Raw genomic sequence first — 16,229 nt, 5'->3', positions numbered from 1 at the left:
GGTTTTAAAAGATTTGTATAGAAAAATGTGCTCCATTTAAAATGTTAACTAATATACCACCACTGGTTTTTATGCTGTGATGTATCTAGAGAAAAGAGGCACAATATGAGGCCAATTTGATTGCCTGGAGTGGCTTCTTCAAAGCATGCTTCAAACTCACTCTCATGCTATGATTTTTAGCTCTCGACCCTGCAGATTTTGAGTCTCGAAATGAAAGCGTAGCCGGTCTCACTCTGTCCTTGCTGTTTTCTCACTTTCTTTCTCAGAGGAGGACCTCCCTCAGAGTACCACTGAACATACATCAATCAACGTCATTTTCTTTGGCACATTGGCCAAGGACTTCTCCGAGTCTGTCAGACAGGGGGTAGGCTTCTATGAAACTTTAAAATATTCATGAGAGTATTTGGAAAATATATGTATATGTACATATTTTTCAGGGCGCCAGGCTTTAAAAAAGATGGTGGAGGAGGTATGGGTGATATAGCTAAAGTAGATCTTGATGTTTTTTATCTCAGGGTTTGTGTATTTGCTCTATAATGGCTCACTTGTGTTTTTTTTCTCCAGCATTTTGACCAAACAGTCATTAAAGCCAAAAGATTCAATTTGTTTAATGCAAGAGGCAAAATGCAGTCAAAATATTGTTGAAAAGAGCAAGGCATGTTTCCATGCTGTTGTTCACAAAATCACTAGGGGTGTAACAGTACACCAACATGATATCGTGTACACCATGTACTAGGGGTGTAAGAAAATATCGATACTCGTGAATATTGCGATATTATATTTGACGATACTGTATCGATATTTATTTATTTACATCTAAAATTTATGGCAAGCCGTTTTGACTTTTATTCACATCTCAGGATATGAATTCTTGATATCAACAATTCAATTGTTGATATCAGGAATTACATTTCCACTAGTAACAATATTACTTCTTGATATCAACATTTGAATTTCCACTAGTAAAAACTATAATTCTTGATATCTTTTCACTAGTGAAATGTCTCCATAGGCTGCCATTCAAATTCAATTGTTGATATCAACAACTGATTTCTTACTAGTTGAAATTCCAATTTCACATATCAGAAATACAGAATTTTTTATATCAATAATTACATTGCTACTAGTAAAATGCGAATTTTTGATATCAAGAATTCAATTGTCACTAGTTGAAATGTCAGTTCTTGATATCAACAATTGAATTGCTACTAGTATAATGTTCATTTTTGATATCTGAAAATGTATTTCCGATATCAACATAATTTCAGATATCTAAAATGGCTTTCTTACTAGTAACAATCACATTCATGATATCAGAAACTAACATTGTCACTAGTGACAATCAAATTATTGATATCAAAAATTAACATTCTTACTAGTAGCAATTCAGTTGTTGATATCAAGAACTGACATTTCAACGAGTGACAACTGAATTATTGATATCAAAAATTATGATTTTTACTAGTAAGAATTGTATTTCTGATATGTGAAATTGGAATTTCAACTAGTAAGAAATCAGTTGTTGATATCAACAATTGAATTTGAATGGCAGCCTATGGTGACATTTCACTAGTGAAAATACAATTACAGATATCAATAATTCTAGTTTTTACTAGTGGAAATTCAAATGTTGATATCAAGAATACATATTTCTGTGAGTAATGACATCATTGTTGATATCAAGAATTAACATTTTTACTAGTTGATATCAATAATTAACATTTCCACAATTGTCATTGTTACTGGTAGAAATGTAATTCCAGATATCAAGAATTAACATTTTAATTAGTGAAAATTGAATTGTTGATATCAAAATTTCATATCCTGGGAATGATTAAAAGTCAAAACGGCTTGCCAATTGCATTTCCCAGGATATAAATTGCTGATATCAAGAATTTTAGTTTTTACTAGTGGAAATATAATTCTTGATATCAAAAATTAGCATTTTAACTAGTGAAAATTGAATTGTTGATATCAAAAAATAACTTTGTTACTAGTGGAAATGTAATTCCTGATATCAAAAATTGCCATTGTTACTAGTGGAAATGTAATTCCTGATATCAAGAATTAGCATTTTAACCAGTGAAAACTGAATTGTTGATATCAAGAATTCATATCCTGAGAATGAATAAAAGTCAAAATGGCTTGCCATAAATATTCGTGGGTTTGTGTTCAGTTTAAACCACAGACTATATAAAACCCAACCGCTAGATGTCAGTGTTATCTCAGAACGTAAACTGACGCGTAGCTGGAGAAGCGTGAGGTGCATCAATAGCGTAGACTGTAAAAAAAAGATAGCTTTATCAATATCAATAGCGTTAGCATTAGCAAACCCAGCTCACAAGACGATAGAATTATTCCGCTCCAGCGGCATACAGAGCTGAAATGTGTCGACAAGAGTCAGTTGTTTGCAAAATAGACCATGTTATATAATCCAAAAAAACTCATCCATGCTCCTGAGAGAGGCGTTCGCTAGAATATGTAATATGTACTGCACGCTTTCCTCTCGGTAACAAAATAAACACAAAAAAAAAATGACAGCGGTGACAGCATAAAGAAAGCATCTGATCATAGCGATGTGGATATGTTTGCACCAGCTCTGTTCAGCTCTTCAGTGAAGGCACGTTTATTTAAATAGCACTTTATACATTAGACTGCTTTAAAGCAAGCAGCTTTACAGTATTAAATATAAAACAGACATTCAGTCATAAAATAATTACTATGCACTAGTTGTTAAATAGTTTAGAAATTAAAAACTGCTATACTGTGAACCTTTAAAACATGTATACCTAAAGAATCCTGCAGTCACTTACTATTTTCCCTTAGATTTCACAAAATAATGATTAGTGATATAAATGCAAATGATACTGTATTGATTAAAGGTGCTCTAAGCGATCCTGGGTGGAGTAACTTTCTGTTGACGTTCGAAGTGTTGTCAAACAAAACAGAGGCTAGCTAGACCCTCCCTTCTCCTCCTCCTCCCCTCCCATCCGTGCTTCCTGAAACAGTCATGAACGTGCATTTAAAATCATTCTTGTCGGTTACTGGCTGGAGCATGTTTATTATGTAAAGTGGTCCAGGCTGAACCAGTTTGTTTTTATTGCCGTTTTCGGAGCTTGTGGCGACTACAGAGACCGCGTTTTTTTACATTGTGTTCAGGGGACAGGCAGCTAGCGGATAGTGAGGAGATGTTTGCTGTATGTGACAAAAAATGTTTTAGTCTAAAAATGTGTGACATCACTTAGAGCACCTTTAAATAAAATAAAGTTGTTTGTAAGGTTTTATGCATATGGTGGTGTTCTTTATGACTGTTTTTTCTAAAATGACATCCTTTTTCTAAAAAAAAAAAACAAGAAATATCGCAATATATCATCTTTCTTACAGTATCGCAATATATCACAATATATCGTATCGTAACCCCTGTATCGTGATGCGCAGGGTGCAATTTGTGAAAAAAAACAGAGGGGGGGGATGTTTTGAAAAGGTTTTAGTTTTTTTTGAAAATTTGTTAACCACAGTGGAGCTATATACTATTTTTTTGGCAGCTGTTACAGAAACATTTTTACAAAAAATCTTCTGAATTAACCTTGAGATTTGAAGTATTAGCTTAGATATTTGCACCACTATTTACAATAACACTAATAATTCTTAATTTCTGATGGGAATGCAAAATCAATCAGTAGTTATTAATAGAATAACAAGACAAAAACCTTTACATTCAATCGCATTTAGTCCCATTTATATTTTGATCACAGTGCATACACATACAAACTTTTATTCCAAAGGTGCGCACATTTGGAGAAATACACGTTTACCTCAGATTTCATTAGATAGAATATAAGCCGGGCCGTACACAGGGTTTCATACTGAGGTCAGAAAATGTTGTTTGCTAGGGGGGTACAGAGGCATGCTCCCCTGAGAAAATTTAGATTTCCCTGGTGTACATATGTGCATTTTTAAGATGTTTTAATGGCAACAAATTGGATAACAATAGCTTTAAAACCATGTCAACAAATACACGCATGCACAGTTTTGAGGCAGCTTTAATCGCAAGTGTGGTAATTTCATGACTTAACTTACAACAGAACGACGACGGTCATTGCTTGTAGTTTCTTTTGCGCTTTATTTAAGCTATAATAAAGTCATTATGCAACACGCGCCGGCGCATTTGCACATGCAATTCTTGAGTGCGCGCCGCAAGCACAGTATAATGCTGCGTTCACATCAAACGCGAACAGAGCGTCAAATTCGCGTCTACCGCGTCTAGTTTGCCGCTTGAACATTTTGAATGCATTCGCGCGTCTAGAGCGAAATAGACGCGCGTAAAAAACAAGCGTTTGAAGCGAAATTGACGCGCGTCCGAAGCGAAATCCGCTTCTTGTGGGAGGGGCAAGTGCTAGGCGGTTGTCTGTTTGCAAGATGGCTGATGTTGATCGTGCGTTCATCGAGAGAGCTACCGCTTTGTATTCGCGGGTCAATAAACGTGTACGTGACTCAAAAGTGAAATGTGTATTTACAATTTACCAGATTGCCCAATCTCCTCACCGACACTCTTCCAAGCGAGGTCATTTTTATTCCTGTCTCCATAGAAGTATGAACTTGTGTCATAAATCTCTGGGTGACTGCTCACTAATAATATCAGTCGTTCCTCCATTTTGAATGAGTGACTCCGGGCGGGCCTGCCACCACAGCAGCAAACAGGCTCCTGATTGGTTAACGCGACGCAAATTTACGCCAGAGTTCAAATTTTTCAACTCGGGCGTCAGTTCAAATTTTAACTCTGGCGTAAATTCGCGTCGCGTCTAGTTCGCGCGAATGACGTGAATTCGCGTCTTCTGCGCCGCGCTAAACGCCTCATTCGCGCCGCGAGACCTCCAGACGCGCATAAACGCGTCTTTACATTGACTTAACATTGAAATCATTCGCGCCAGACACTCTATTCGTGTTTGGTGTGAACACAGCATAACGGCGCACTGGACAGTCGTGTTAATTTTTCTGAGTTTTACCGACATAGCCTGACAACATCTCATCTGACCGCAATTCACTGTTGTTCAACTGAAGCTCCCTCATAGTCACCTGTAGCCTACCGTTTCCGCGCTCGTTTGACTGGCGCCTGGCGCTGAGGCGAAGTCGGAATGCGCCTCTGAAAAGTGTCCCGTTTGTTGTGGTGGTAAAGAGACAGTTCTATATAAACGCAGCGTTTTACTTAGCGACGTTTCAAAAAAAAGATTTTTATTTTTGGTATTTTATATGCTCTGTTGGTGGTTTGTGGAGTAGCATCACCCAGGGGGGAAATTTTTTTTATCCCCACCGGGGATTAAAAATAATTCAGGCAGGGATACATAGACCAGAAGGGTGGAAATCCCCCCCCCCATCCCCCCCTACAAATCGCACCCTGGTGATGCGTATCGTATTGCCAGATTCTTGGCAATACACAGCCCTAATATGTACCTCGGTTTTGAAGTCATGGTTCTGTACAGCAGGGGGGAAAACTAAACATAAAATAGCCTTTTTTTTAATAAACTGTTTTTTTTTTTTTTCCTCCAACAAATGTGTCTCTGATTGTCATTTTCTTAAGGACAAACAAAATCTATCTCCGCTAATGCTGTAAACTATACAGGGAGCCCTTTCTTGCACATTACTATAATATTAAAGGTTACAATTAACAACAGAGCCCAAATTATTACATTCAGTTGCTATATATATATATATATACATACACATACACACACACACATATATATATATATAAATTAACACTCTAAGCAATCAATAGATTTTATCATTTATCAAAATAATCAATATTTGCACCCCAATGGTTAAAAATCATCACTTGAACACTATTGTTTCTTATTGTGTGATACGGCAAATCACATCTCATCTGTTTTAATAGGAGATTTTGTCCTAACAAGAGGGAACTGTGACAATTGATGCATGACGAGACATTTTGTCAGTTGTTTGCTTTCTATTTTTGTCACGTCGCGTTGAGTAGTCCTGCCCACAGTAAAATGTCTAGAATCTTGAAATCTTGTCATGTTGCGCCTGGTTAAGATACAATGTAAGGTCACAGGTTTGTGTCCCAGAAGGGCCGATTCAAGAACAACGGACTTAAGCAAATCACTAGGAGCATCTTCTAAATTAATAACCAGTAATTTATGGTGAAAAAATATAAAATTTTCTCCTAAATACTGTTGCTATTTTGAGAATGTCAATATATGTTTCTAGAAGTAATTAGTTTGAACCGTGTCAAAGAGGCAGTATAAAGAATCTAACTACATGAAAGCCCTGTCATATCTATGCGGCAAATATTTCTGCCTGAGTTCACTTACTTTGAAAACAGGTCATCTGATGTAACCTCATTTGTGTGAAGATGGTTTGAGAGGGTGTAAAGCACTGCAGTTGCATAGGCAGTATTTTTCCGCCTTTCTCCTCCAGCAACACAATGGTCACATCTCAGATCAGCTCCCCATTGACAGACAATGGCTTTGAGAGAGAAAATCGGCCTTGAGAGACGTGCCTTCAGTCAAAACTCTCCCGTTTACTCCCCAAGGATCCTCCTTTGTGTCTCTCTCAAAATTATCTGTTACTTACTGAGGAAAAAAAAGTGCCTAGTCACCACTCTTATTTCCAGGAATGGACTAAACTTTGGCTTTGAATCTTACTGTTCTCGAAGTTAGATGTTGAACATGGTGATCTGCAATGGTTGTAGTCATCGTAAGCATTTCTATGTATGACAGCAACAAAAAAAGTTATTTTTTAAGAGGTGCAGTTTGTAGAAAACTAGTTTTTGACAAACAACCTCCACTTTTCTTTGTTGTTGCCAGAAGCTTTTTGGAAGACAAATTATAAAACTGCCATTTGGAATGGGTAACAGCGATTCTTAAAACAAGTGGCACAAGATAAAGCTTTGAATTGATGAGCTATCATGATGCTTGGCAGCTTCTATGTAATGATAGATCTAGACATTATCGGTCTAATCTTTGAATATCTGTGAGCAAGGATTAAACTCTTAGATACGTTCTGTAAGTCAGCTTAATTTATCCAGATGCTGAAGTCTAAAAATAATCACAAGTTTGAATTTGATCCTAAAGATTAAAGGATGAGACGCCATTTGTTTGGTTAGTCCTTTTCACTCAAGGTCATTGTTAGAGGTGTTTGCCAATGCAAGAATCTCTATTATTGATCATACTTGGCTTTGAGGACTTGAATAAACCCATTTGTGCAACACACTTGAATGATACCTCAAATCATGTGGCTTGTTGTGCAGATGTTATGTTTCTAAGCAATCAAATTTATGATTTTTGCCTGGTGGGTGATAAAACTGGCATAGAAAATCCCATATACTTGATCTAAGGACAATGATAAAGAAATATAATAGTCAGAAAAAAATCTTTAGACAAAATCTATTAACTATTAACTCACTATTAACTAACTATTAACTATGACTTTTGCAGCAATAAACTCCTAATTACTGATTATTAATAGTTAGTAAAGTAGTTATTAAATTTAGGTATTTGTAGGACTATGGGATGCAGAATAAAGCATTAATATGTGCCAGCAGTCAATATCGTAGTAATGAGCATGCTAATAAGCAACTAGTTAATAGTGAGAATTGGACCCTAAACTAAAGTGTTACCTGATTATTCATTATGATTTCACTTTTTTAACTTTAGTTATTGTGAAATGTAGCTGTTAGAGCATAAACAACATCTGCAAAGTTACGACGCTCAAAGTTCAATGCAAAGGGAGATATTTTCTTTTAAAGAATTTTCTATTTAAGGACTACAACAAACGGCTGGTAGGAACTACAACAAGCTTCTTCCTGGGTTGGTGACATCACTAACCCTAAAATTTACATAAACCCTGCCCCCGAGAACACACAACAAAGGGGCGAGGAGATGTTACTGCATTACATTACATAACACAAATGCAGTAGCATGTCATAAAAGCAGGATGCCAACATGTCAAGTTATAACCATAATTAAACTAAACTATACCTGTTCTATCTTCATGCAGCATACAGTGGGTACGGAAAGTATTCAGACCCCTTTAAATTTTTCACTCTTTGTTATATTGCAGCCATTTGCTAAAATCATTTAAGTTCATTTTTTTCCCTCATTAATGTACACACAGCACGGGAACACAGAATTGTTGACATTTTTGCAGATTTATAAAAAAAAAAAAGCTGAAATCTCACATGGTCCTAAGTATTCAGACCCTTTGCTCAGTATTTAGTAGAAGCACCCTTTTGATCTAATACAGCCATGAGTCTTTTTGGGAAAGATGCAACAAGTTTTTCACACCTGGATTTGGGGATCCTCTGCCATTCCTTCAGATCCTCTCCAGTTCTGTCAGGTTGGATGGTAAACGTTGGTGGACAGCCATTTTTAGGTCTCTCCAGAGATGCTCAATTGGGTTTAAGTCAGGGCTCTGGCTGGGCCATTCAAGAACAGTCACGGAGTTGTTGTGAAGCCACTGCTTCGTTATTTTAGCTGTGTGCTTAGGGTCATTGTCTTGTTGGAAGGTAAACCTTCGGCCAGTCTGAGGTCCTGAGCACTCTGGAGAATGTTTTCGTCCAGGATATCCCTGTACTTGGCCGCATTCATCTTTCCCTCGATTGCAACCAGTCGTCTTGTCCCTGCAGCTGAAAAACACCCCCACAGCATGATGCTGCCACCACCATGCTTCACTGTTGGGACTGTATTGGACATGTGATGAGCAGTGCCTGGTTTTCTCCACACATACCGCTTAGAATTAAGGCCAAAAAGTTCTATCTTGGTCTCATCAGACCAGAGAATCTTATTTCTCACCATCTTGGCAAACTCCATGCGGGCTTTCATGTGTCTTGCACTAAGGAGAGGCTTCCGTCGGGCCACTCTGCCATAAAGCCTCGACTGGTGGAGGGCTGCAGTGATGGTTGACTTTCTACAACTTTCTCCCATCTCCCGACTGCATCTCTGGAGCTCAGCCACAGTGATCTTTGGGTTCTTCTTTACCTCTCTCGCCAAGGCTCTTCTCCCCCGATAGCTCAGTTTGGCCGGACGGCCAGCTCTAGGAAGGGTTCTGGTCATCCCAAACGTCTTCCGTTTAAGGATTATGGAGGCCACTGTGCTCTTAGGAACCTTAAGTGCAGCAGAATTTTTTTTGTAGCCTTGGCCAGATCTGTGCCTTGCCACAATTCTGTCTCTGAGCTCTTCAGGCAGTTCCTTTGACCTCATGATTCTCATTTGCTCTGACATGCACTGTGAGCTGTAAGGTCTTATATAGACAGGTGTGTGGCTTTCCTGATCAAGTCCAATCAGTATAATCAAACACAGCTGGACTCAAATGAAGGTGTAGAACCATCTCAAGGATGATCAGAAGAAATGGACAGCACCTGAGTTAAATATATGAGTGTCACAGCAAAGGGTCTGAATTAGGGATGGGCGATATGGCCTAAAAAAATTATCGCGATAATTTCAGGTATTTATTGCGATAACGATACCAATGACGATAATATATACATATCAATTTGACGGACAGTAAAAAATCTATCATAATCAATTATTACCCGTCATTTTAATTTTTATATTATAATGATAAGACATTTGATAGCTTCTGATTTCGTACACATTTTCATTTTTATTCATGAACTTGCAGGATAAGTTGATAGGCTTTCATCTTGATAGGCTTTTCATTTTGATCTCGCTTTCATCTTGAACAGCTTCATCCTTTCCTCTTTGCAGAACGAAATACATGAAAATATGTTGAAAGACACAGTAGCTTACCGAAATCGTCAGTGTTGCAAGCATTTTCACTTAACATTAACGTTGTTAACTTGTACCTCAGAATTCGTTTGATAGTCAGCAAGAAAAATAACAAAACGAACCATTTAAAACAAAACGAACTAGATTAGAAACTGATTTATGTAAGTATAAGTATCACAACTTTATTATTATAAAATATACCTAAACCGAGTGCTTGCCTGTGTGGTGAATCATTTTATTCTGGAGACTGAACTCGCGCTTTGCTGCCACACTGGAGCGCACTCGCCACCTACTGGACAGGGGTGGGAATTACATTTACAAGCTACATACTACATCAGCCTCAGTAATCTGTCAAAATGACGGACGGCCTTCATATTTTTTTCCGTCATTGCTAAAAAAAAAAAAAAAACCGTTAACGCGAACTCTGATATATATAAATATATATATATTTCACACAACCGCGGTGGCGCGGTTGTCATGCCGACCGTAAGAGCCCTAATTGTATCAAAAAGTAACAATCCCAACTATGTCTTCAGATAATTAACAAAATATAGCTGTGACGCAGCTCTCCGTGTACGCGCTTCGGATGAGTACACACAAATCTCCTCACAGTGCGCGCGAGTTCTCTTTTGCGTCTTACAGTTGAATGTTTAAAGTGGCAAGGTTTAAATGGGTTTAGTTTAAACACAGATAGCAGCGTGAGATGTTCAGGTCTCACCTGCACTCGCGCGCTATCAACACCCGGGTGATGACGGCGTGAATGACATACGGCTCACTCACTGAACATTTGTTTATAGTGATTATTATAGTTTGCTCCGCATCTGATTTTCTATAACCAAACCAGTTCCAAATTGTGGCGGTAGCTCCTCGCTTAACAACAAACTGCTCCTCAGCCTCACATCTTTTTAGTCGTGCTTGTTTTAACTCCGTGCGTGAACAGTGAATCGGTCTCGCACGAAACTACGTCAACAACTAGACTTATCGTAATTATCGAGAGGAGACAAATTTTTATCATGAGGAGAATTTTCAACGGTATTTATCGCAAACGATAATATCGCCCATCCCTAGTCTGAATACATAGGACCATGTGATATTTCAGTTTTTCTTTTTTAATAAATCTGCAAAAATGTCAATTGTGTTTTTCTGTCAATATGGGGTGCTGTGTGTACATTAATGAGGAAAAAAATGAACTTAAATGATTTTAGCAAATGGCTGCAATATAACAAAGAGTGAAAAATTTAAGGGGGTCTGAATACTTTCCGTACCCACTGTATATTCTCTGGCTCTGTAGGCATCTTACAGTAGTTCCCACACAAGCGATATATAGATTATCATGACAGAATATGCTAATCAGTGACTTTAAGATATCCCGCATCAGCTACATAAATTAACCAACTAACCATTCAGAAACGTCCTGTTGCATTCTACATGTTGTCACTTCTTGAGTCTCTCCATCATTGTCCGACTCCGGTTTGAACATAAAAGGCTGAACAGTTTCTGACATTTTCAGTGAGTCTTCGTGAGGTAATCGGCGCTGCTAACACTATGTGCTAACATGAGCTCTTGAAACCCCTCCCTCAGCTTAGGAGCAGCAGCTCATTTGCATTTAAAGGGACACACACAAAAACGGAGCATTTTTGTTCTCCCTCAAAAAGTGACAGATTTAACATGCTATAAAAAATTTATTTTGTAAAAAAAATATTTTTAGCTAAAACGTCACATGCACACTCTGGGGACATCAGAGACTTTTTTACATCTTGTAAAAATTGCATTATATCACCCATTTAATATAATTTATGATTTACTGAACTTTTTTTTTATGGTTGGCATAATACATCATGAAATTAATTATTACAATGATTTTTTTTTTTTTTTTCTTCAGGATGTTGTCCTATTGGCAGACTTCACTATCAGAAAGTCTCCATCTTTTCTCAGAGACAAACTACATCCTTGTCAGTTGGAAATGGATGGCAAAGATGCCTGTGTCTATGTGAGTGTTATGTGTTTGCATTTTAAAATCCCCACCATCCTCCTCTTGAACTTTGTGAAAACCATATTTCTTACTCCAATATCTGTTTTTTAATTGCTTCTATTGGGATGTTTGATAGGTATGTCCCTCGGCAGCCCCCTCCCATGGTCCCTCCAGTTCAGAGGTGCAGTATGAATTTCTTTTCATGTAGATATGAGAAAAAATTTCTCCCACTTTATCCTAAAACCATATATGCAGTTTATCCCTCAGAGATCAAGGAGATTCTATATCTAAATTGGCTTCTGTCTGCTGGCTCTGCTCTGTATGATTGTGTGATTGGTTGTTCCTTCACTTGAGTACAGCGTCTCTTTTAATTTGCCAACCTCTTTTACATTTTCTTGAGCCAGATCAAGTGCTTTAACACTACATGTCTCCAGCCACTTTCAGTCTTGACGAAATGAAGAAATTCAAGGAAACTTGCTCAGTGTTCATTTTCTTGCATGCATTGGATTTGTTGACATTAACAATGGATATCTGATATAATTACTATACATTGTTGTAACTAGGGCTGTGCTCAGAATATCGATACAACGATACATCGTCATGAACTCCTGACGATGCGCGTATCGATACAGCAGCTGCCGTATCGAGTCTGTCTTGCATTTAAATCTAGCCAATCACGTGATGTCAATTGACGCTAGCAAGCAATGCAAGCAGACATTCACGTTTCTCTGAGCTTTCATTCGTAAATAATCAGCTGTTTTATCGCGAATGTGAACAGGAAATGCGCTCTCGAACGGAGAAACACGCGATCTCCAAGTCATCGATCAAAGCGTGCTAACGTTTTAGGACAGGTCGATGGTATATAAATCATGCCCGAACGTTAGCGTTTGTCAATCAAGCCAAACCGTCCATTTAGAAACCGAGAAATTTGGAGGCCGATCTCTCAGGTTGACGCGCGAGCTGGCTTGACTTAAGTTTTCGTGAGGATATAGTTTATGGACTGTTTTGATTTCGGTAATTACATCTAGAAAGGTAAAAGCAGTGATGACATATATAATAGAGATATCTGAAAGTGAAACGAAAGTGATATTGGCCTCGTCCAGTGGGGAGGACGCACGAGAGGAGACCTGCGCATTTAATTGGTATGTGTATACTGTAATACTGCATTTACAATGCTTATAAGTGGCGTGCACTTTGATCGTGAAAGTGAAAGTGCCCTTTGCGGTCACATCGCATCATTTAAATCTTGTTAACATTAGTTAATGCACTGTAAACCAACATGAACAAACAATCAACAACTGTATTTTTTAATAACTAACATTAACAAAGATGAACTAATACAGTATGTATTGCTCATGGTTAGTTCATGTTAATACATTATCTGATGTTTAATAAATGAACCTTATTGTTAAGTGTGTATTGTAAACTCATGTAGCCCATATTTTGTAGACCACGTTAATAAAAAAATTTTTGTTCTAGAACATATTTTGAGTTGATATCCAAAAAAAATCATTTTTACAGATGGAAAAAAAAAACAGGCAGTATAGACATTATTATAATATTATAGCCAATATAATTAACCAACTTAGTTTTCTAACAGTCAACTTACTGTTGCAAGTGAAATTAGTCATTGAGCTTTGTTGATATGCTTCAGTGTCACTATAATTGTCAATTCAGTTACTGAGGGAGTGACTTTAAAAGCAAGCTTTTAAAAGAAGCTTTTTTGTGACAATTTTTTTTATATTTAATTTAAATCATTGGTTTTTTTTAATGACAAAAACAAAATAGTTTTTCAGTTATCACGACTGTTATAACACTGGTTATTCAATAAACACATATTACTGTTACTAAACTCTGCTCAAAATAAATTTAAATTCTAAATTGAACCATATCGTGATACGTATCGTATCGTGGCTTTAGTATCGTGATGCGTATCGTATCGTGACATTGTTGGTGATACACAGCCCTAGTTGTAACCATGTTGTACAATTTTTCAGTTTTCTTTTTGAGGTAATCAACATTATGCCACAAATGTGATGATAGAGCTTAACTTGTATTGAAGCCAGAACATTCCTTTAATGGCAATATTCCCTGTGTCTTTGAAGGCCAAATACACTTATGTTCCTCTAAACATGTTGAAGCACAAAACAGTGGTGAACGTCTATGGTGTGGTGACCTTCTTCAAACTGCCTTTCCCCTCTAAAGGTTCAGGTCAGTGAATTTCCTTCATTCCAGCAAGGCTGTAATAGGCTCTCCTATTGTTATTTGATTTCTCTGGAGAGTGAGTCCAAAGGAAAGATTACTTTCTAAATGGCTTTTAGGGCCGTCAAAACAGAGAAAAAATACTCTAATGAATATTTAGTTTGTACATTATTCTTTGCACTTCAGTGATCAAATAACATTTCGATAACAAACAAAACTGACCTTGGCTTGTACTGCTGATTGTGAACAATGAGGTTTGCTCTCTGCACTGTTAGCATAAGAACAAGTCACAGACTGCATCTCAAGAAGAGCTGGTGCAAGCCAATTATTTCCAAACCACTTTCTCATGATGCATAACCATGTCTTAACCTTCATGCAATTTTCAAAATCAATACATTTTAGTTCATTGATCATGCATTGGATCATGACATTATTTACTCTATGGTAAAATGCAAAAAATCAATCTCTGTCACGATTGGCTTGTTGAAGTAACAATGTTTTTATAAGTGAAGGGAATGCAAGCACTCTTTCAGTGTAATCAGTGAAGGGAATTGGGCATCATGTCCAAAAGGTGACCAATTGATCCTAGATCAATGCATATTCTCAGTCTTGAAATGCTAAATGCATGTCTTGTGCAAATGCAGAAGTGATTCTTGTGCAAGCAAAATCATCATCAAATTAAAGAAAATTGCAAAATGTTTTCTTTCATTTTATGTAATTAGAACACTATGTATGTGATTTTAAAAGTGTGGCTTATGTCATTAGCAGTACAAACAGTACTTTAAGCCTCATATTTGGTCATTTGGCATAGTCACAAGCATATCCCTTATGCTAGAGTTTTTAGTCAGTACCTCATTATTTTTCCACTAGATTACTGCTCTACACTAAAGATCACAGATCAATCAGATGTTAAAGTGAGCTGCAACATCTTCTCTAAAAAACTGGAGGATCACCCAGTCATCTTCAGAGTTGGGGACATTATCCGACTCCACAGATTCAAGGTGAGGAGGCTTGACCTGTTTATTCGTTCTTCAGAATATTGAAAGTGGGCCTAAACTACTTATTTGCTTTAAGCAGAGTTGTCCAGTTCTGGTCTTGGAGGGCTACCTTAGCTGTAATCCGACACAACTGACTACTAGAAAATTCCAGACAGTTGCATTTGAGAAAGTTGCATCTAAACTCGGCAGGAGCACAGCCCTCCAGTAGCAGAAATTGACACCCCTGATTTAAAGTAATCAAGCAGTACCACATATTCCCAGAAATCACATATACGTCGCCAAGACATTTATGAAAGAGTGTCTGGAAAGCATTTCATTTGTGTAGAGCTGAATCGCGTGTACTCAAAATCTGCATTGAAATTTACAGCGATTTGCAGCAAAAAATAAATAAGTCATTGGTTTTCCACAAAAGTTTGTGAAACCGGAGCAAGTTGAGTATAGCTTTATGAAAATGAGCAGTGACATGATGTTGTGAACACACAGTGCTAGTAAAAATAGTTGTCATGTGATCCACCTCTTGATGGGGTTTGATACTGTAGCTGAGTAGGAACCAGGGTTGCAAGGTTTTCACAACAAAACCCACCCAATTGCTACTCAAAACTAGCCAAAAACTAGCTCAGTCGTGCTTCAGGGGTTCCCCTGGTAAAAACGGGGAGTAAAATCTGCATTTTTTGGTGGGGTTCCCCTGGTAAATTTCTCATTCCAGGGGCTTAATATCATGATATATGAGGTTGCTTCAACCTCCAGTAGCAACAGTGTTAAAATAGCCCAAGTAGTGGCAGGACTGGTAGGAACGGCTACTAGCGTGCAATGGCACAGCGACTTGCCGACCTCCAACAACTAAAGAGCTGTTATTGTGAATGCACCCTAAATCTTAAAAACATTGGTCAAATGTAGTTCTAATACCCAAGTAAATGTTTTGGCGACATGTATTAAGATTTCTGAAGTGTCACTACTTTCAAGTCATTCAAACTTTAAGGCTAAATGTATCTTTTCCCATATCCTCCCAGGCAGATATGTTCAATGACTCCATGACTCTCTTGAACACTTATGGTTGGTCTGCAGTCACATTCGATGGAATAACTGACAGCCCAGTAGCCCCTCGTACCTCCAGCAAATCATTTCACTTTGGAGAATCCGATAAAAATACAGTGCAGGAGCTTCGCCAATGGGCTGCCAGCCAGTCTCTGATATCCAATGACCCCACTGTCTCTCTGTCCTCAGTACATCCCGGGATGTACTTTGATCTTACCTGCCAGTTGCTGGCAAAGGCTGTCATGGATAGTCGCTGTATCCTACTTAAGGTGATTT

The 16,229-nt window shown here is 37.7% G+C and overlaps 1 protein-coding gene across 5 annotated transcripts in view; it reads left to right on the top strand.

Moving 5' to 3' along the window:
• The window catches only part of pot1 (protection of telomeres 1 homolog), an 83,780-nt gene that overhangs the window by 36,764 nt on the left and 30,787 nt on the right, over positions 1-16,229 (top strand). For 3 of the 5 annotated variants that reach the window (XM_048158737.1, XM_048158738.1, XM_048158739.1), the window contains exons 4-9: positions 267-364; positions 11,629-11,736; positions 11,855-11,899; positions 13,824-13,929; positions 14,791-14,921; positions 15,929-16,222. In XM_048158737.1, coding sequence (XP_048014694.1) covers positions 267-364; positions 11,629-11,736; positions 11,855-11,899; positions 13,824-13,929; positions 14,791-14,921; positions 15,929-16,222 — 782 coding nt within the window. The remainder of the gene's footprint in view (positions 1-266; positions 365-11,628; positions 11,737-11,854; positions 11,900-13,823; positions 13,930-14,790; positions 14,922-15,928; positions 16,223-16,229) is intronic. The other 2 variants (XM_048158741.1, XM_048158742.1) reach the window with 1 other exon arrangement.

The sequence above is a fragment of the Megalobrama amblycephala genome, linkage group LG15 (genome assembly GCF_018812025.1).
Source record: "Megalobrama amblycephala isolate DHTTF-2021 linkage group LG15, ASM1881202v1, whole genome shotgun sequence".
Lineage (NCBI taxonomy): Eukaryota > Metazoa > Chordata > Actinopteri > Cypriniformes > Xenocyprididae > Megalobrama > Megalobrama amblycephala.
The sequence above is the reverse complement of the archived record's forward strand: the minus strand, read 5'-3'. Positions and strand labels throughout refer to the sequence as shown.